Source organism: Dermacentor variabilis, unplaced genomic scaffold (genome assembly GCF_050947875.1).
Source record: "Dermacentor variabilis isolate Ectoservices unplaced genomic scaffold, ASM5094787v1 scaffold_12, whole genome shotgun sequence".
Taxonomy (NCBI): domain Eukaryota; kingdom Metazoa; phylum Arthropoda; class Arachnida; order Ixodida; family Ixodidae; genus Dermacentor; species Dermacentor variabilis.
The window spans coordinates 58,373,935-58,396,638 of NW_027460280.1; the positions used below are offsets into that span (position 1 = coordinate 58,373,935).

General features: G+C 49.7%; 1 protein-coding gene across 8 annotated transcripts in view; it reads left to right on the forward strand.

Moving 5' to 3' along the window:
* LOC142565956 (uncharacterized) overlaps window positions 1-22,704 on the forward strand; it is a 103,261-nt gene that overhangs the window by 20,867 nt on the left and 59,690 nt on the right. The window contains exon 2 of one of the 8 annotated variants that reach the window (XM_075676593.1): window positions 11,999-12,149. The exons of the other annotated variants lie outside the window; for them this stretch is intronic. Coding sequence (XP_075532708.1) covers window positions 11,999-12,149 — 151 coding nt within the window. The remainder of the gene's footprint in view (window positions 1-11,998; window positions 12,150-22,704) is intronic. 8 annotated transcript variants of the gene reach the window in all.

A 22,704-nucleotide genomic window follows, 5' to 3' on the forward strand; every position in this document is an offset into this window, starting at 1 on the left:
AGTGCATATGGCTACACTATGGTTTCCAAGCCCGTCATACCATTTTGTTACATTTGAATGTCATGCGCTTGAGTGTAGTATACTTACACTGGTTGCAGTTGTGATATTCAAACCCGCTATGAGCCAAGCCCGCCCCAATGTTCCCCTTCGATTTGATGGACGCGTGGGCGAAGCGTTGCCATTGGCCACTGATCAGCTGCATGCTGTCAGTCCCACACTCTCAGGTGCTGTGTGCGCCACACCATCATTGTATGTACGCTTATGTCACGCCTGCAACGCGTCGCCCCGTTTCGCGAAATAATACAGGAGCCATATTTTCGGATGATCACATTTTACGATACTATCCCTTTCGCGCGACGAAGTACACGGCGCATTGTATGATTGGAGTGGTTTTTCTCAATCAGCCACTCGGCGCGTATTGAGAGTGATATATCCGAAAGTGAGCGTCCGAGAATACGTCCCCACATGGTGCACAGATTAGTGCGATTTGAAAGCTATCGCGCGAGCGTCGACTGGCCTAGCGTCCCTGGGGTCTATAGCGGCCCGTTTCGGAACACTGAAAATCAAAATTTCGCATTATTCTCTCCCTCGTTGGCTGTTCCATGCTACAAGCAATCACTCCCGGGACGAACTCTCCACCCTTTCTCTCTATTTATAATACCGAAGAATCCGTTGCGCGCAATATCATCGCTGTCTGTTCTCTGAAGGGAAAAAGAAAAAAGAAAAAGCGCCTTCCTCAGACGGGAGTGACTGCAGCTTAATGAACAGCAAAAAGAGCGAGGGGAGCTGGCCTGATACCACCTTGCCTCAAAAGAGGATTCTGGACCGTGGCGCTGTTGCTCTTGGTCGACGCTCGCGCGATAACCTTCAAATCGCGCGCTAGACTACCATCTTCGGCGACAGATACCTTGACGTGTTATCGCACTATTAAAATTTTATAGTGCATGGAGTACACGTTTTTTCTTCTTTCTTGGACTAGGAGGGGGTCATGCGGGGCGCTAAATGTTCAATATTAATATACGCTTTAAGTTAATAATTATTGAATTTCATATTGATTGGGCCGTTTGCAGTTGGATGGGACAGTTATGGTAGAGAAAATGGTGAGATAGTGGGGCGTTGTAGTATACATCAAAAGGTAGCGCAACTTCGTTCGAAGAACAAAGCATCAACTTGGACTGGCTGTTCTGTCGCTGAATAGGCCAACCAATCACAGCGGAGGAGAAGCGTGTCACCGCCGCTGGGTTCCTTGCATAACCACCAGATGGCTCTGGTCTCTGCGGCAGCGGCGGAGCCGGTCGTGTGGAGGAAGGAAAAATAAAGGTCCCCAATGCACATTGTGAAGGTGGTTGGACAGCGAAGCTGTAAGCAACTAGAACGATTACCCATTGCGATGTAGCTTGAAATTATTCACATGGCGACATTCACATGCACGTTATCTAAATATTAGCCTAAAGGCGGAACCACATGGCGCGATTTCAGGCGCGATTGACGCGCGGATGATGGGACTCGCGCGTCATTTTGACGCGTGCTCAGCATGATCCGTCACGAAATCGCGCCGCCGCGTGCTGCAGCTCGGAGTAGAAGAAAAAAAAAAGCGCGTCGCGCGGCGCGTCCGCCAATCGGAGTTCAGATAAGACACGTGGCATTTGGTCACGTGACATTTTGGTTTGGCCACCAGATGGCCCTGCTCTCTGCGCATCTCGACGGAACACCTCTGGCGCAATTTTTTTACTCGGCAGAACTGGCGCCTGCGTAAAAGAAAGCACGTGCTACCGTGATTTCGTTCGCGCATCGTGTTCACCTAAAATAGACAAAGCAACCTTAAACGCGGCCCTAATAACTGAAATGGAGAAGCGTCGCGTCCTGTGGGACGTACGCGACCGCAATTACAAGGACATCAAACGTGACCAGGCTTGGCGAGCTATAGCAGATACACTCAGCATCCCCCTAACAGTAGCAATCGCCTGTTCTGTTCGTTAGTAAGCGGCCGACACTCTATTTTCTATGTGAAGTTGTAAACAAGCAGCGGTCTCTCAGCATGCGGAAGGTACATAGTCGCAGTTTCGCCCACAATCTTGCTGCTTGAAATTAAGCTTGATAAATACACTTCGGACAAAATGTCGCTGTCTAATTACACTAAGGTTATTTTTATTGTAGTGTTCTGTAAGTTTAAGGGCATATTATATATGTGGCAACAGAGAGAATTCATGTCGTTGGGAGTTATGTTGTCTGGCAACCCGGAAAACGCGACGCGAAAACGCCGCTCCCTTTTTTTCATGCGGCTGCTCGCGCGTTGGCGGCAACGCGGGCGTTCGCCACGCCTCGCGTTTTTCGCTCGCAGAAAACGCGCCATGCGGTTCTAACACTCCTCAAAACCAGTGTCAAGGCGATATCACGCATGATCTCCCGCGTAACATCCAAGAACAGAGGCATGAAGGAAAGCGACACCCTGCGACTGGTCAGTAGCCTGGTGGTGAGCAGAATCACATACAGCCTGCCTTACTACCACCTCACACAGTCCGAGACGAAGCAGGCCGACACATTTTTAAGGATGGCTTTGAAGACCGCTCTCCGCCTGCCGATGAGTACATCGACTGAAAAATTATTGGCGCTAGGGTTGCACAACACCCTCAGCGAACTGGCAGAAGCCCATTACGTCTTGCAACAACAGAGACTTGCGCGGACTCGCACGGGCCGGCAGGTCCTACAAACCTTGGGGTTCCCAGCAATAACAACACGAACCCAAGAAACCTGTTCCATACCGCGTCACGTCCAGGACAGGTTTCACGTTGCCCCGATACCACGCAACATGGACCCTAACCAGCACTCCGGCAGGAGGAGAGCAAGGGCCCAGTACACGGAGAAAGCGTTCAGATTCAATACCACGGCCCGTTTTACGGACCCTGCCATGTATGGCACGAACAACAAGGGCGCAGTTGCAGTGGCATGCGACTACCGAGGCCACGTTACCTCCGCTGCATCGACTCGCCCCTGCACGATTACGGAAGTCGAGGAGCTGGCCATCGCGTTAGCCATCCGCGAGGGCCTACACGCAAACCAACCACTGACGATCCTCACGGATTCCCAGCAGGCCTGCCGCAACTTCCTACAGGGAAGAATTGGAAGACCTGCTGCACAAGTCCTAGCCGGAATACTCAAGGAGGACCCTGAGGACTTCAACACCCAAACCATCATCTGGATACCGGGCCACACTGGCATCACGGGCAACCTGCAGGCCGACAGAGCAGCTCGAGGATTCGTACATAACCGAGCACTCAACACGCCGGCTGCAGAAGACCTGGACCCTGTCGACCTCGAGTATTCAGCCATCGTGAACTACCACAGAGGGCGTCGCTTGCGATATCCACCACCCCATCGAAATCTAAACACAGAAGATGCCGCTGCCTGGCGTAGGCTCCAGACAGGCACTTACACGAACTTACACATATTACATAGGATACACCCCACAGCCTACAGGGACGAATGCCCATGGTGTGGGGCCACACCAACCCTGTACCACATTACGTGGGAGTGCGCACTACACAACATAGAACACCCAGACACGAACACCACGAGGGAGCAATGGGAGGCACTGCTGTCCAGCTCGGCCCTCGACGACCAGCTCAAGCTGATAAAGAGAGCTGAGAAGATGGCAAGAGCCAGCGGAGCCCTGGACTAAGGGCCCCGACCATTAGCTGTTTTTTTATTATTATTTTAATAAAGTTTATCTATCTATCTATCTATCTATCTATCTATCTATCTATCTATCTATCTATCTATCTATCTATCTATCTATCTATCTATCTATCTATCTATCTATCTATCTATCTATCCGGGCTCGCAGCGTTAAAGGAAATGCGGGCAAGACAGATGACGATTATTGTTTGGAGACAAAGTACAACCCAAAGGGTGTAAACGTTTTAGTGTGTACACTCTCAGTCAAAGATACATCCTTTGGGGTGTATATCTGCCACACGACAATAATCGTCATCTGCCTTGCTTTCGTTTCCTTGAAAACGCCGCGCCCGCTACTTTTTTGTCGGGAATGCTTGTCATACTGATAACGCGCATGCCGTTCGTTACTGGGAAGTACCGGGCTCGCAGCGTTAAAGAAAGGAAATGCGGACAAGACAGATGACGTTTATTGTTGCGTAGCAAGATACAACCCAAAGGGTGTAATTTTGTTTAACGTGTAGTCACTGCCACACTCAACATTCACCGGTTTGTTGAACGGCAAGACGGCCGCTAACATTCCTATATTTCTGCTTCTGCGCGGACTTCGAGGCCATTCTTCTAACTCCCCTCCCACTTGTTTGTTGTGGCGGTTTCTTAGCTTTCCTGGCCCAGCACCTCCGTCCTTGATATAATTTGTCGTGCGCAAATCGGCGTTCTTTTAAACCAAAGCTTTTTTTTTCTCGAAAGTTTCTTCGCGTCGGTGGTGGTTTAGAGCATGTATATACACGGAAGGAGCGTGGCAGAGAGGAAAGAAGACGCGAGAAACTCGTTTGGACCTTTGCAGCGCATCGAATATGCACAATGCCCTCTGGAGCTCCCTGGGCGTCGATCGCCAGTTAGCCTCTTGATAGCTGTTTCGGGGATTTCCCAGGTCGCTTGCGGCGACCTGGGAAGCCTGGCCTTCACCGAGGTTACCGTGTCTAGAAAATCCGGCGAGCATTGTCCCCTTCAAGGGGCTTCATGTTGGCCTGTCACAGTCTATATTGGGCCTTGTCGTCCTCTGGGCGATGCTGGTGAAACATACTGTGAGCTTCACAAAGCTGATTCATCGCAAGAAAGCAGGGAGGCTCGAAGGTCGCTGCCCACTATAGCCGATCGTAACAGCGTTAGATCCGTTCGTAGCCCCTAATTGGCAGCTCTTAGCATGATTTCTCGAGTAGTAGCCCTCGATCCTGGGCAGAGCCACAACATATATGTTGAATAGCCGCTGTAGAGCAGAACAATTCGGACAGTTTGCTCTGGCTCTTCAGGCGTTTGGCCCCAGGCCCAGGTGCCGGTGACGGAAGGCGTAAGGGCCGCCCCTGCTCGTATTATCTGGAGAGACTCGCAGAAGCAGTGTTCCACCCAAATAAGTTATCCTCCACGCGAGAAAGATTACGGGGAAGGGTGAAGACAGTTTTGCAAAGACAACAAATGATCGAGGACCTGGCAAGGGAAATGTAGAGGTAGGTTTACATATTACCATGCAGAAAATCAGCCGAGGCACAAGAGCTTGCCTAGAAGTCAGCCTCGGTGGACAGCTACATCGTTTATGCCGAGGTCACGAATGGTTCTGATCATGAGATGAAAATCTCCAGGAAAAAAATTCACCGACGATTATGATACTCCCTAACGCAAAATTTGAGCGCAGCTCTATATGTGTTTTCATTACACGATATATTGGCTGACGCGGACAATCTGTCTCGCGCGGCGCGTTGCAGAGCGAAGTGAGGCTCGACTGCCTCGCTAAACGGAAGATCGCGAGAGGCAGCGCGCGGGTGACGCGTGGGCGCGATTGACAGCAGCCACCGCAGAAAGACCTCCGCTCATGCAGTACTTTGTTTCCATCCTGTCGTCATCGGTGAACAGACGACGCGCGCTACGCTGCCGCCATCTCGCAGTCATCGTCGCCGCAGAGCTCGTCTTGCGCGGCACTAGCCTTTTTTTTTATCACGCTTTCCGCCTCGTGGTTCCGCTGCACCTTTCTCCTCCGCTTTCCTCCTAGCACTCTCCGTTATCGCCGTCTTTCACCCCCCCCCCCCTGCGCTTCACGTTCGCTCTCACTGCTGTGCTCGTTCGCTCGGTTACGAGGGACGCCGACGCTCGCCGCAGGAGCAAGCACCTCGGCTTGCGACTTGGCTTGCGCCACTATTTCGCGCCCCTACAAAGAATGGGCCAGAGAGAAGAGAAATGCGCTTAACCACACTTTCGCTGCGCCTCGTATGCACGCTGCTCTTCAGGAGTTCTCACTGTATATGACCTTCCCACAGCACTGTCACAACATAAATCAGTTGCTAGGCGGGTTCTTCTTTTACACACGAAAGTGTAGTTAAGTCACTCCCTGTTTCGTGTGCTATAGTTGCCGCTTCCCGGCAACTGCACCTTATGCAACCGTAATCTTTACAGGGAAACGCTTGCGGTGAACGCTATGCGCGAAGGCGAGCTTTTTGGTTCATTTTTTTATTTCCCCCGACATGACCGCTGCAGCCGCGGATGCGCGGAGGCGAGCGCCATCTGCTGGTGCTGCAAGGAGCCCGGCGGCGCAGGCGGCGTGCGCCTCCCGAACTTTTGCCTACGGACACGACAGACCCATTGGGAGGTAGAGCCGCACAGCTTCGCTGTAAGAACCAGAAAGCGCCTTCGCGCATCCGCGGCTGCATGGTAATGAGAAAGTAAACGCTGCTTGCGGATAGAATGTATTCGAATTGCGCTACGTACATATGCGCATGCTGCCTCTGATACCATGATGCGTTCAAGGCGTCCGTCGTACTCGCTCGTCGGCAACTCCGCTTAACAAAAGGCTCGATATGATTTGTGTGCGCTCGTACTGTGTGTGTGTGTGTGTGTGTGTGTGTGTGTGTGTGTGTGTGCGCGTGCCTGTGTGCGTGCGTGCGTGCGTGTACTCATGTTTCGACTCCATGCACTCACACAAAGCTTCGCTCTATATATATATTCCAACTCGTTCGATCTGCTGCACGTTAAAATTTTAAATATACGGAAACGCTTTGTCATTCACACATTTCTTCTAGCACACGCACGCACATAAACACACACGCCCGGGCAGACGGATTACGTATGTGTAAAATTTCTTGAGATCATATGCCAACTCTTTCTTTTTGCGAACATTGCCGTTTGCTCGCAGTCTTATTTAATATTTCGCTGTGTGGTCAGTCTCCTCGTGGGTACTTCCCATGTTTCCAAGGTCTCGGCGTCAACATAATCTTAACAGGTTGGTAGACTGCCATGCACCAAATGCACTTCAACTCATCTTTATTTTAGAGCGCAGATCTTAAGCTGGAACCGCATGGCGCGTTTTTCGCGAGCGAAAAACGCGACGCGCGGCAAACGCCCGCGTTGCCGCCGACGCGCGAGCACCCGTACGAAAAAAAGGAGCGGCGCTTTCGCGCCGCGTTTTCCGGGTTGCCAGACAACATAACTCTCAACGACATGTATTGTCTCTGTTACCGCATATATAATATGCCCTTAAACTTACAGAACACAACAATAAAAATAATCTGAGTGTAATTAGACAGCGACATTTCTTTCCGAAGTGTATTTATCAAGCTTAATTTCAAGCAGCAATATTGTGTGCGAAACTGCGACTATGTACCTTCCGCATGCTGAGAAGCCGCTGCTTGTTTACAACTTCACATATAAAAAGGAGGGTCGGCCGCTTACTACCGAGCAGAAGAGGCGATTGCTACTATTAAGGGGGATGCTGATACTGAAGCAAGAAAAAATGCGGGTCAGGAGCTACATGCGGGTGCGGCCTGCCTGGTTGAGAAGAGAGCGAGCACGATACACTGGTAATATTATTAGCAAATTGTCTTGCCAGTATTAGCGATGAGACGCGACGCTTCTCCACTTTAGTTATTAGGGCCTCGTTGAAGGTTGCTTTGTTCATTTTAGGTGAACACGATGCGCGAGCCAACACGATGCGCGAACGAAATCACGGTAGCACACATTTTCCTTGACGCGCGCGCCAGTTCTGCCGAGAAAAAAAAATTCCGTCAAGGAGGTTCCGTAGAGATGCGTAGAGATTCGCAGAGAGCAGGGCCATCTGATGGCAAAAAAAGAACCAAAATGCCACGTGACTAAATGCCACGTGACTTGCTTGAACTCTGATTGGTGGACGCGCCGCGCGACGCGTTTTTTTCTACTCCGAGCAGCAGCACACGGCGGCGCGATTTCGTGACGGAACATGCTGGGCACGCGTCAAAATGACGCGCGCGTCCCACCATCCGCGCGTCAATCGTGCCTGAAATCGCGCCATGCGGTTCCGCCTTAAGGGTGTGTGTGGCCCGCTGGTTGGACTGCAGCCACATGCCCAGCACCCTTAGCAATGGCTTCTCTGGTATGAGGCCCCCGTTGAGGCGTACCTCGAGTCTTCTTGTTGGGTCTGTGGGGACTGTGTTGTTACCCCGGCCTCGCCAGACTCGTAGGAGCTCAGATTTCTCGGGGGAGCATTGTAGTCCCCGTCGGCTGACGTATTCCTGGATGATATTTGCTGCAGTTTGCAGCCGTTCTTCTTTTTCAACGAGGGACCCTGTTCTGGTCCAGAGTGTTATATCATCTGCGTAGATTGCGTGCCGAAGACCTGCTACGTCCTGCAGTTTGCTTGCGAGACCGATCATGGCGACGTTGAACAGCGTGGGAGAGATGACAGCACCTTGTGGTGTGCCCTTGTTGGGAGGGTGGTACACTGGAGTCTGGATCTCTCCCATCTTCAGCTCCGCCGTGCGGTGGCTCAGGAAGCTCTGAACATACTTGTACGTTCGCTCGCCGCAGTTGGTGTTGGCCAGCCCTTCTAGGATTCCTTGGTGGCTGACGTTGTCGAAAGCTCCTTTGATGTCGATTGCTAGGAGGACGTGTTCGCCGCTGCGGGAAACGTTACTGAGGACTTCTTCCTTGATTTGGAGTAGCACATCTTGTGTGGACAGGCCTGCGCGGAAACCGAACATGGTGTCCGGCAGGTGTTTGTTATCTTCCAAGTGTCTCTGTAGTCTCGCGTTTATAACTTTTTCGTACACCTTGCCAAGGCAGGACGTGAGCGATATGGGCCTAAGGTTTTCAATTGCCAATTTCTTGCCTGGTTTGGGGATCATGATTATTCGTGCGTGTTTCCACATCGCCGGCACCGTACCTTGTTCCCAGTGTTGGTTGACAAAGGCCGTGAGCGCGGAGATAGACTTGTCGCTCAGATTTCTGATCATCGAATTCGTGTTCTGGTCCGTGCCCGCCGCTGTGTTACGGGTGGTGGCTGCGATGACCGCTCTCATTTCGTTTTCGGTGATAGGTTCGTCCATTAGCGGGTTGGGTTGTCCTGTGTAGGGTGTTCTACATGCTTGTGTGGGAGTGGGATCTCCATAGCACTTGGTCTTGATGGCATCGATGAGGTCTTGTTGGCTACCTGGGTAGGTGTGTAGTAACCGTTCCAGAGCCCTGTGTCCTTCTCCTTTTATTTTGGTGGGGTCCAGGATGGCTTTGAGGATGTGCCAAGTCTTGGCCGTGTCCAGCGTGCCACCGAAGGAGTCACAGAATCTATACCAGTTCGCGGAGGCGAGTTGCATGGCATATTCTTCTGCTTCCGCTGTTATTTGTGCTATGCGCGTCTTCAGTTTCCTGTTATATTTCTGTTTTTTCCAGCGGCGGGTAAGGCCCCGTTTGGCATCCCACAGGTGTAGTAAGTGGGGATCCACCTCTGGGGTCTCTTCCGTTCTGGCGATTTCCTTTGTGTGGCGTTGTTTATGTCGACGGAGGTTGTCGCACCAGTCTTCCAGGTTCGTGATTGTGTCGGCGTCCTGTTCTTGGGCTTCCATGATTTTTCGCCAGTCAGGGAGTTTAGCTGTGCCGATCTGCCTGCGTAGGCGTCCAGTCTGTAGTGTTATGTTTAATATATAGTGATCGCTGCCTAGGTTTTCGAGTGTGTTGAGCCATTCGGCTCGCGTGGTTTGAGTGATGAAGGCGAGGTCGGGAGTGGTGTCGCGTGTTACGCTGTTCCCTTCCCTCGTCGGTATGTTCGGGTCTGTGATGAGTGTGAGGTGACACTGTTCAATTAGTGTTTGTAGCTGGAGACCTTTCCAATCCTGCCTCTGGTATCCCCACAGCGTGTTCTGAGCGTTAAAGTCGCCTATGATTTCCAGGGGACTGTCTTTAGCGAGGCGGAGGGTGTCCCCAAAGAGTTTACCTATGTTTGCCCGCCTTTGGCTGGGGGGGGCAATAAATGTTGAGAACGAAGGCGCTCTGTTTCTGGTTGCCTTTGTATATTATTTCGAGAAGTACATGTAGTACGTCCACGTCGTCTATGGGTTTGTGTTGTATGGTTGTGATGTTTCTGTCTACTAGTGTGGCTACCTTCCACTTGTCGTCTTGACTTGTGTGGTATTCTTCGTAGCCATGTAGTGTTGGTCGGGCACCGGGCTCTTGTAGGGCTATGACCCCAGGTGGCTTCGAGGAATGAGCGATAAATTGTGTCAGCAGCCCTTTCTTCCTCCGGTACCCACGGCAGTTCCATTGCCAAATTTCTAAGTTTTCTTTGACTTGCCTGTATGGTCTAGGCATTGTTGGACGTTGTGGTCGGTGATGTTACAATTTGGTTCGGTGCTGCTACAGCTGTGGCCTTGTAAAGGTTCTGTCGTAGCGTCTTACGTAGTTTTATGGAGTGAAGCTGGTTCTTAAGCTTGCTGTCTACAGTGGCTTCCATGTGTTTTATTGCTGCATCTGTGCGTTGTATTGCAGTCTGTGTGATTTGTTCCAATTGGGTGCGTGTAGCCTCCATGAAGGCTTGCATCTGGGTGCGGATGGCATCGACATGGGTTTGTAGGTCAATGATGTCCTTGTGTGGAGCCATCTCTTGTGGTATTTGTGTGAGCTGTTACACTTGTTGTTTGAGTTGTCTGTTTTCTTGTGTGAGTGTTTGTATCTGTGCGCGCATGGCCGCGAGTTCCTGTTCCAAGTTTACAGATGGTGGCGTCTGTGGTTTTTTATGCGAAGGGGAGGCTACTGCTGCCCAGCTTACCTCGTGTTCTTTGGTGGTAGTCCTCTTGAGCGAGGCCTCCTTGGTCTTTCGGTTGTGTTGCCGGGGCCCCTTGCCTTTGAGTGCCGCGGTCGCTGGTGCTGCCTGCTGTCCTTGTTTGGGCGTCGACAGGGATCGCCGTCTGGGCGACCGAAAGTGAGACCGGGGGCGAGAGCAGGAGCGGGACCTGGACCTCGGGTTGGAACCGGACCGGGATCCGTAGATGCTCGGAGACTCCGAGTAGTCGAAGTCGAAGTCTTCCCGCTCGGAGCTGAACCATCGCGGGCGAAGGTCAGCCGCCTTGGTCGACTGAGTGACCGGGCGGGGCTGTCGTTGGGTTTTGGGTGTGGTGGTGGAGGCAGGCTTCCATCTGGGTGGAATGCGCTTGAGCTTGTTGTTGCACCCTGTTGCGGCCGTGAGATGGGCCCCTCCGCACAGGGCGCACTTCGGAACACAAGTGTGTCCGGCGTCTGGGTTAATGTTGTTGCAAACGTTGCACGCACGAACTGTTGGGTTGGGGCAGACGTCTGGTCTATGTCCGGTGATTCTACAGATGGAGCAGAACTGCCTTGTCGGCTGGTAGTCTCGGCAAGGCATCTCCCCTCCTTAATAGTATACAAATCTAGGCACCTGGGGTCCCTCGAAGTGGAGTAGGGCTGTCTGGGATTGTCCGAGCATACGGGCCCGCACTATGCGGACTCCGTGTGCGCGGACCCGAAGATTCGCCATAAGCTCTCCTTCGCCGGTGCCTGCGTCGATGCCGTGTACGACACCGTTAAGCAGGCCCTCGGGTGTTGATAGATACACCTTCACAGGATGTGATCGTCCGTGAAAGGTGAGGCTTATAATTTTCATGAGGGTGGCCGCCGTGGCCTCGTGAGGGGTGCTCACGATGATGATGTTCGAGCCGTGTCGCAGGCGGACGATGAAGTCATCCGCCTTGCAGGTCGGCGCACCTCCGGTGGCTTGTACGATCGCCTTGGCCACTTGGTGGGTCTGTAGTTTTCGAACGATGAGGCCCGGGGTCGGTGGGATAATGATTTTCATGTCAGTGCGCGGTAGTGGAGGCGCGCGTCGGCGAGGCCTGCTCCTTGCAGCCGCGTCTTCAGAAATAGGTGTTCCGGCTCCGCGCTCTTCGCAGGTAGCTTGCGACGTGGCTTTCGCGGCGGCAGCTGGCGCCTGGGTTAGAGTTAGCCCTAACGGTGTGGTTTTCGATGGCGGGGTTTGCCCGACTGGGTCTTGCTCACCAGTGGATTGTTGTTTTTGCAGACGGCGTTTCCGATGGAGGGAAACGACCGTTTGCCACTGGGATTCTTGATTGTGGAGCTGCTCCGGGAGGACGGGAGACGGCCCGGGCAAGGCCTCGTCAGGCAGGGGTCTCGGGTGACTCTCGGATACAACTTCCATGGTTTCGGTGTCGGTAGGTTGGTGGGCAATGGTGCCTGGGCTTCCCACGATCGTAGCGTTCCGGGCTGGGTCGCCCCCACAGCTCATGACACGGTGGCTGCTTGCGGGTCTCCGAGCTCCCGCGCGCCAGCGTTCGGCGTTAGGGCTAACCCTACCGTCGGCGTGGCCGAACGAATAGGGCTCTCGTTGGTCTTAAAACTGCGGCTCACCGAAGTTCGGCTCCGTTGAATCCCCTTGATGTTTACAAATATTCCGCTGATACCGGTGGTACCAGGAGATTTTGGGCGCTTACTTCCTCGTCACGAACGGTTTGCGCGTATCAGCTTGACACAGTATTCTCGACAGCAAAGGAGCGAGCGCCGAGTTTTCAAGAAAGGAAACGCAAGCAAGGCAGATGACGATTATTGTTTGGGGACATGATAAGCCCTAAAGGGTGTAAACTTTTATTAGAGTAACGGAAAAGAACCTTAAGAAGAGTAGTGGAGTGACGCATACGAGGCGGGAGGGACGCGCATAAAAGGCGTCAAGAACGAAGTTGGCGGATAATTATGGACATAGGGAGCGCGTCTCGTCACTGCCCAATCGCTCAACACCAGACAACCGTGGCCAGAAGCCTAGCTGAGGCTCACCTACCACGTGGTGACACGTACTGCTTGCTGCGGAGAGCCCATCCTAACTAAGCATCTCGGCAATTTTCAGAATAGACGAGTGTCAAGAGACACAACGCTTTCAAATCTCTCGGAGCTACTCCATGGCCCTTATTTTACTGTGAACAACGAATGCCGTAATTTTCACAAAGGCTTCTAAACAGAAAGCAGCCCTGCATATGACTATCTGCCTCATCAGTTCCCGAGTGTGATCAAATAAGAATATGCGTCGCGTCATGACTACAATACCATGATCGAAAGTTACTTTCAAACATCTCCTCAAACAAGTCGGACAGCAAGTCACCAAAAGTGAGTGAAACATGCATCATATGATACTATCGAAGTTCTAACGCAAAGCTTCGTTCCTGTATTTTTTTAAAAATCTAGAATAATATAACATGCCCGCAACGCGAAGGCGCAACCGAGGGATAGGCGGCTTGCAAAATAGTGTCCGGCCTGGAAACAAGAAGACACACGATATAGTGCGTGTGGCCCCGTTTTTAGCGCTGTTCATTATTCCAAGTCGTGTACCAGCTAGGTCATCAACATACATTATAAAATGTATCAATTTGTAGGCGAAAATTTTTATTTTCTTGAGGATCATATATATATATATATATATATATATATATATATATATATATATATATATATATATATATATATATATATATATATATATATGCGCGACCACTTCGCATCAAATTATGCTGTCAAAGCATGGGGCTTTGATTGGGTATTTTGGCGGGCTTCTTTGTTAGGTGGTCGGCGAGTTGTGCGTAGTGTACGTAGTATAGGACGGCAGTTTTAAACCGTGGTAGACATAGGGGGAAAGTTTTCATATATTTATATAAATTTCTTGCACTTGAACAAACTTCGGGTGACCTCGAAGAATTGTTCACTGAAGTGGTGGCCTTTATAACAAAATTTAAAAGACCTCATAGTAGGAGACAGTTCAACTTTACAGCCCGAGTCCTCTCCCACCACCAAGAATCTGGCGTCTCGTGTAATCGTCGTATACTTCGCTATCATTAATAATGCTTCACCTTTCCGGCGAAACTGCAGCCTCTCTCTGTCATTTTTTTTTCTTTTTCTGTGAATCCGAGTATAAGCGCTCTTGCGCATGGCTGCTGTTGATTCTGATTTCGAGTGAATCCGGCTTGGCCTCATTTCTGTTACTGAGCGAATTATCAGGGTGCCCCAACTATCATGCACCAAGACTTAAACAAAGAGCAGTTGCGTTACTCGAAGAAAACCTAGTGCATATTGTTTCCAGTACAGTGGAGTAGCCGCCAGTAATTCTTTCATTCCTGAAATTTAATTCGTCAATTGCAGTTAATTATCTAATTCGAGAGGTACTGTCCTAATTATCGAAGTGTCAATGGGGCATATCTAGGCACCCCCAAATGACACCTAAATGCTGTGTTTTCAGTGACGTACTAATTGCGTTCAATTTTTTTCTGACTGGCAAACAAACCTCACAAGTCCGTACTAGCCACTAGCTATGAGACCATACAGATTGTGCGTATCTTGTGTAATGAAATGTATGTGTGTAAAATGAAGAAAGAAAGAAATATGAAATACCACATCACTGAGCATCACCCGCATCATAAAGCAGCGCCCTCAAATAAGCTGATTGAAAGCAACTGCATTGACTGTCGCAAACCCGAAAAGACAGCTCAGCACCTTGGTAATGGTACAGAAGCGCCAATAGCAGGTTTCGCGGCTTTGCAGATATTCCCTCCTCCCTACGTCACACTTATTATCCGTCTCTCAAGGCAAGACCTTGACGTCCCATCATGGAAGGCCTATAGGCACAGCCGACTAAGCTGCTGGTGCTCATTAAAGTTCACTCTCTCTCTCTCTCTAAAGGCCGGCTGATCACATTGATAACAAAAGCCCCGTGATAACGCTGCCGAAGCGCCGCTCTGGCCACGCACGAAACGCAAAAAGCAATGTAGTAGGCATAGAGTGTTTCAAAATCCCGGCTTTTCTCGCACCGCGTCGACAGAATGCGCGCGCAGCTATATTTCGTGCCAGAAAGTTATTTCGAACCAAAGCCAAATTAAAGTGACTGTTTTAGTTTTCATGAGAGTGTATACGTGCTGCAAAAACAGGTTCATGGCATAAAATTAAAGCGAAATAAACAGACCGGGAAGCGACTTACGTGTTGAGAAAAGCAAAACCAATGCGTTCAAGAAAGTAAATAACCACTTCTAAATTTTCTGAATTGGCAGTCTGCATACACACACACACAAAAAAAGAAAGACATGAGATTTCAGTGTGTCCTTATTATCTGTGAATTTGTAGGCGCCGTTGAACACCAGATGCAGCCTATATAGAGGAAGTGTTCGAATAGGTCACCTGCGGCTACGCATTATACTCTGTCCGCTTTATCACATCTTCGGTGGCTTTCTTGATGACCGACGCTCGAATTCTACGGAAGACATCCGTTATTCTTGTCTGCAGCTAATCTGACGTCCGTCTCGATCACGTAAGCACGATCTTTCACATAACCCCAAAGAAAGAAATCAAGTGGAGAGAGGTCAAGTGATCTAACCGGCCAATTTACAGGCCCGCATGCCTTCCAATCTTGCGCATGAAAAGTCGCATCCAGTCAGTCTCGTGCTCGGCTGCTGCTGTGTGCTGGGGCTCCTTGCTGATGCCACAGAAGTGGAAGACATGACAGCGGGACTTCGCCGAGAAACTCATCCACCACTCCTTCAATGACTTCGTCCACGTAACGCTATCCAGTACAGTGTGTGATCGAAGATGGGACTGATTATAGCACCGGCGTAAATTCCGCACCCCACATTGAACGACCACTGGTACTGGTGCCGATTGCGCTTTACCCAGTTCGCATTGTAGTCACTCCAATAGGGCGCATTATGCAAATTTACCTGGGCGTTTCTGTGAAAATTGGCTTCATCTGTGCACATAGTGTTGCTCAAAAAGTCCGGTGACTCATCAGCTTTTGTGAAGACCCAATTCGAGATATCTGGACGATTCTACAGGTCCCTATCTTCCAAGCATTTGTGCTGGTTAAGGTGGCACGGGTGAAAGGCCGTCATTTAGAATCCTCCAAACTGATGACTTGGAAATTGGCACCTGGGCGGCCACGTCCCGCATGCTAGCATGATGGTTTGAGGCCATAAATGCTATAGCATCCGTTCGTGGCTGGGAGTGATCGGACTGTCTGATCGTTTATTTGCTGATATGTTTATATAACTGAATCAAGATAACAAATCGTCGTGCCACTGCTGTTGTACGGGTGGCTAGAGCTTAGTCAAGCTGCACAGATGCAGCTTTTTTCTCTGGCCCCCTATTTTCGCAGTAACAATGTATTGTCTGCGGCGAAAATAAAACTTGATTGATTGAGTCCTCCGCCGCTGTTTCTGGCAGCTGCCGGTTTGGCTCAGGTTTTCGTCATTTCTGATGATAGTCGATGCGTTTGGTATACCGCCACACTTCCATGACTGATATGTATTTGTGGCCTTCCTCTTGTTGCCATTTGCAGCTCCCAAGGCAAAGATCATGTTTTCCTTCTGCTCAATAGAAAAAGACATGGCGACTGGCACGAAACAAAACGCAGCCTTAAACCTTTACACTGACGTTGTCGCTTTTGTGATCCTAGGTATTGCGCAAAAAAAGAAAAAAAGAAAAACCATCCGTGCACTTTATCTACGCCAAAACAACATCGCAGCTTGTTTAGGCCAAGCGTCATACGTACTTCTGAGGAGCAAGCAGCTTTCTATCAGCAACGCCGCGAGCAGAACTGGGAAGGAGCTAGTCTACGCCGTTCCGATCCCGCAGCCCGGGCACAAGAACAGACTCGTGCAGCTGAGCGCAAGCAGCAACTGCGTACGGAGGATCTAGCAGTCTACCAAGTCTTCGTTTAATAAACCGTTGGGATTAACACAGTGATAAACATCAGGACCGCACGTTTCAGCTTCGCTGGTTAACCATCTGCACGTAGTGCTTGAGTGATAATTTTTTTTCTTTATTTCCTTCATTTCGTTCTGACTAACTCAGAAGGAGCCGGCTTTGAGCGCAGTCACATGGTATTCGTCATATGTCGCAGGATTTATTTATGAGTCGGAAAAAATTAGTGCGCAATTAGTACGTCGCTGGAAATACCGCAGTTAGATGTCTCTTCGCTGTGTCTGCAAATGCCTCATTGACACTTTGATAATTATGGTAGCACGTCCCGAGTAACATAATCTGGAAACAATATGCGCTAGGTTTTCTTTGAGTAACGCATTGCGTTTTTAAAAATCTTGGTGCATGATAGTTAACTGGGACACCCTGTATATATTTATGACCTCTGCGTGGAAGTGGGTAGAGCGGCAAAATGGTAAGAAGGCAGTCGGGCAACGTGGCCAATATGCGCCCTGAGAGCGTCGGTTACCAAGTACGTTGATATTGGGTGATCTCGAGCTATGACAATCGTTGCCGCTGTAGACGCACACCTCGGAAGACCGAGGCACGTCCTTAAAGCTTGAGCTTGTAGTCCCTGGAGTACACGCAGAAAGGCCACACGCAACTATCAGTCGTATAATTGCTGCCAATTGTACGTCACTGCCATCGAACTACATGCCTGCAGCAAGACCATCCTGACCTTTATGGTGCCTGAAAAGACCTGAAATACGCCTCACCATCCCAGGAATCATGAAGAAAGCCAACATGCCGTCGTCTGCCCTTAAGCAGGCCACATTAGAACTTTTACATGAGGTGCACAGTGGCCGCGTACACGTTTACATCGATGGCTCAGTCACATTTGCAAGTGCAGCTGCCGCTGTGGTGATACCAGGACGATCCGTCAAAATACAGCTAAAAACGTCACATGTATCTTCAACGACAGCTGCTGAACTGGTAGTCCTGCGTGCGGCTCTTCATTTCATTCAGGAGGAACCACCCCATGCATGGTGAGTCTTCTGTGATTCCAAGGCAGCCCTACAGAGTGTACTCTCAGCACTGTGCCATGGATCACATGAACAGCTCGTCGCAGAGATCAGAGAAGTACACCATCACATAGTTGACGAAGGACACGATATCATATATCAGAGGTTGCCTAGTAACTGTGGCATACATGGCAATGATCGAGCAGACGCAGCTGCCCGATCCACCCAGGACGGCGTCAACTGCGTTACCATTCCTCTTTCGAGAGCCGACGCAGCGAAAAAAGCTTGCCGTACTTGCAGATGACCTGACATTAGCTCAGTGGAATTCATCCGATTTCGCAAGTACACGCCTTCATACTCTGGACCCTAATTTACAACTCTGTATTCCGCCCGAGCTTCCACGACGCGACTGCAGCCTTCTAGTTCGTCTATGGCTTGGAATAGCATTTTCAAATGCGTACTCTTTTCTTATCGGAATGTCCAACAGCCCTCGAATGTCCAACAGCCCTATGGTGGTAGGTGCTGGGAGGCTAGCGGAGGTATTCGGATAGCGAGATTTCCGTAGGGCTTACCGTGGTGGATTTGTTTGGGTAATTTGACGGGCTTTTTAGAGCGCAGCTCTTTGGCGTCCGTTCCTGGGTTTCGCGTCGTCGTCGGCGTTGTCGTCGGCCTCGTAACCAGCTCCGCCCCCCTTTCATCCCCCCAGCGCTAGCAGCGACTGACTGATACCGCTGGATGCCGCTGACGCCGCTAGAGAGTCAAGATAACGTGACTGCATAGAACACCGTCGCCGCCATGCAGAAAGAGGAGGAAAGGGTCCCCCCCCCCTGTTCTTGTGTGGCGGATAGGGTGCTCTTCAGTTGCCGACGCGCCGGTTATTTCACGTAGGCCCCGGCACGTCGACGAATACGTGACCACCTTCCCACGGCTACACCTGGTTCTTAGCGCTGCGGAAGCGAGGGTATCATATTGTTTGTGTCGGCATCGGCGGCGTTGTCCCTGAAACCAACTCCGCAGCTGGGGTTGACTCACTATCGGCGTCAGCGGCATCAGTCAGTCGCTGCTATCTCTTCCCTCCTCCCTTTATCGTGTTGTCCGCTTGCTGCGCGCGCTTCTGCCCCCATCGTTTGCCGCTGGGTGTACACGCCGCCCCCCTCCCCCCTCTTCCTGCGAGTCTCCGGTTGTCAAAGCGCCGGCTCGAACTTAATTCCTTTCTTCGCTCCTCCTCCAATGCAACCCCTGTGCGGTGGCAATCAGAGAGCCAGATCGGTGGCGGCGGATCTGTATATGTGCACCGCCCGAGCCGAAATTGCCGCTGCCGTTCGCCCTGTGCGGTGGCAATCAGAGAGCCAGATCGGTGGCGGCGGATCTGTATATGTGCACCGCCCGAGCCGAAATTGCCGCTGCCGTTCGCCACTGCGAAATTATCTGCCAGTTCTTTCTGAGCCATGAGCGAGACGACCGATGGAAGTCCTCCGCCTGCTGCTGCTGCTGCTGCTGCTGCTGCTAAACGAGCTGCCAGAGCAGAGGCCCAGCGCCGTCGCCGTCAGAATCCAGAGGTGCGTGCCGCCGAAGCAGAAGCTTACCTAGTGGAGTCTTTGTTAAAGGAATACGTGTGAAAAATAAAAAAAAATTCTGTGATAGCGCATACATGTGTTGCTCGATTTCTTTGCCTCAATCTATCGAAAAGGTGAAACAGCTTATTTGCTGCGCTCAAATTTCGCATTAGGAAGTAACGTAATCGTCGGTAATTTTTTTTGTTAGGTGGTCGGGTGAGTTGTTGTTGAGCATAAAGTCCCTGTTGTGCAGGGTGTGCGTACTGTGGGGCGGTAGTTTTAAACCGTGGTAGGTGCAGGGAGGCTAGCGGAGGTATCCGGATAGCGAGATTGCCGTAGGCTTGCCGTGTGGCTTTGTTCTGGCTGTTTTGACGGGCTTTTTGTTAGGTGGGCGGGCGGGCGATGGAGCGGTAGCTTGAAAGTCACGGGTGATGGCGAGCTAATGCAGTGCGAAGAGTGCAAACGTTGGTGCTATTTGGACGAGACGGACTTCGCAAGTTTAGCCGACGCTGAGAAGGCTAGCTTCACGTGCACGCTGTGCAAGGGATTAAAGGGGGCTGTGCGGGGGATGGAAGGGTAATGGGCAGCCAGTGTCGAGGAGCTCAAAGGGGGAGCTGAAGGTGGAGCGAAAGCGGAGGATTGAGCTCGAAAATAAAATCGGCGAGTTGCGTGAGAGGGAGAAAGCTCACCAACCTGTTAGAGCGAATAGCTGGCGAGCTTAAAGAAGAACGGGAAAAGCGGGCCGAGCTGGAAGAGCGGGCAGAGGCGCTAATGACAAGGGCAGCGAGTAATCCCGGTTCAGAGCAGCGTGAGATGCGCGCAGGGCGAGAACAGCGCGGAGTCTCCGACATGTAATAAGAACGAAGAGAGGCAGGAAGGGACACCGAGAGGCCGTAGAACCGCAGGCGGGAGCTGGCGGCAACACGCTATACAGTGCTGTTGCGCACAGGCTCCGGGTGGGGCGGGGGGTAGCGGCAGTGGCGTACGGCGGGTGGAGGGCCAGCTAGCGCGGACCGGGGGACAGCAATAGCATGCTGGAGGCGAGCGATTGGAGCGAAGGGTCCTGGTGGTGGGGGACTCCAACTTTTTTTTTTTCAAAGTTCATTCAGACAACGTATGGTACAGTTGCCTAGGGCGGAGACCAAAAGGCAAATGATTGCCTGACAAGGAGTCTGCGCCCTTTTTGCTCCCATTCGAGAGCAGAAGACATTTAGCGCATAAAATAAACACAACCGAGATGGAAATACAGAGTGGTGGGTAACATTGAAACGGGAGTTATTTGATATTGAACATTTATGTACAATTGGGAAAAATGCTGTAAGAAACAACAGAAAAAACAAAATAAAAGGAGTGGTCATGCCTACAGTGACAATAGATACGTAGTGATGTTATTTTTGAAAGCTTTGAATGATTTACTTTCCTGGATAATGATTACAGCAGGATGGTGATCGTTTAAAAAACTGGAAATTCTGTAGCTAAGTTTCTGGGTGACGTAGTTCGTACGTATTTTTTCCTCATTGTAACATATGTGCCGGGTGTTGTAGGTTTGTGTTTTCGTTAGATACTGTTGAAAAAAAGCCGTAGGATCGGAATGCATTTGTAGGTAACTAGCTAAAGCTATCTTTTTGTTTATAACATTCCACAGTGTAAACAGTTGACGTTTTCTAAACAGTGGGGCAGTGTGGCTGAGGTATGGTGCATTGTCAATTAAGCGCAATGATTTATTTTGTAATAAATATATGTTTTCTATGCTTGTTTTAGGTGCTGTGCCCCAGAAAAGAAAACAATAGTGGAAACGCGAATGTACCAGTGTGTAGTATAGTCGTTTCTTTAGCCAGATAGGCAAAATGTTCCTTATTTTATACATGATACCAATGGACATAGATATGCCAGTGCGAACTTTTTCAATGTGAGGTGACCAGTCAAGATGCTCGTGAAATATGACACCAAGAAATTTATGTGTTGCTACACGTTCGATAGATTCATCGCGAAATTGGATAAGTATTTCTTGTTTTATACACTTGTTACGAGCGCGGAATATAAAGCACTTGGTTTCTTTAGTGTTTAACTCTAGTTCATTACCGTGGAGCCACGTGGACAAATTTTCCAGCCATACATTTGTTTCTACTTGGAGGACTTCTAGGTCTTGTCCGCAGAAGAATGTACTTTAGAAGAGTTAACTGCTGGGCTAGTTTGTGATCTTGCATATTGAAAAGATTTTGCGCCCGTGGTGTCGTCGTCTTTCTTGTGTGTGTTGTTTTTTTTTTGGCGCAAAATCTTTTCAATATGCAGAAGAATACATTGGTATCATCAGCGTACATTATTATTTCTGGTGTAGAGGGCACGTTAATTATATCATTTATATAAAGCAGAAATAACAGCGGCCCAAGGATTGATCCTTGTGGCACTCCATAATGTATCTGACCTAAGCTGGATTTTACATTCGTAACATTCGTGTACTGTTGACGATTTAGGAGGTAATTCTTTACCAATGTGAGAGCCGTTCCTCTAATGCTATATTTATATAACTTGTACAGTAAAACAGGGTGCTTAGTGGAGTCGAATGCCCTTTTTAAGTCTAGAAGAACACCTATTGTATATATTTTCTGCTCAAAGTTGTCTATTATCTTGTCCTTAATTTTTATTAGCGCCATTTCAGTAGATTTCTCTTTCTGGAATTCGTATTGCTGCTCGGCGATGATATCGTTTCGCTTGCAGAAGTTTAGTAGCCTGGTGTTTATAACTTGTTCAACTACTTTCGAGAGGATTGGTAGGACTGAAATTGGCCTATAATTATTTATGTCATTTCTATCACCTCCCTTGTGTATGACAGATTTTTGCACTTTTTAATTTATCTGGAAATATTCCAGTACTCAAAATCAGGTTGCATATATGCGTAAGTGGCCGGCTAATCATGTGACTGATGGATTTTATAGGTTGAACTTTAATGTCGTCAGCACCACATGCACTGTTATTTTTGAGGTTTTTGATTACTGTACAGATTTCTAATTCTGTAGTTGGAAACATGAAGACTGAGTTTTCGATGTTGGACGTGATATACGTTGCAAAATCACAATTACTTGCCTGAGGTTTACTTGAAGCCCCTGATATAAGAAAGTGCATGCTCATTAAGTTTGTCGGCAAGCGACGCCCCTGTGTAAGGCACTCCATTTATAACGAGTTCAGAGATACCGTATCTTTTGTTGTTGGACATGAGCTTGTTTACTGTATTCCATACTTGTTTAGGGTTGCTGCAGATATCAGTAAACTTGTGTTCGTAATAACTAGTCCTGGCTTTTTTAATATTAGAGCTTAATTTATTACGAATTTGTTTGTATTCAGTCAAACAGTCCATATTTTTCGTTCTAATAAAAGAGGCAAATAGTCTGTCACGTTCTCTAATTCTTTTTAGAAGGTCGGCATGTATCCATGGCTTTCTGGCTTTTTTACGCTTTTTGAATTCT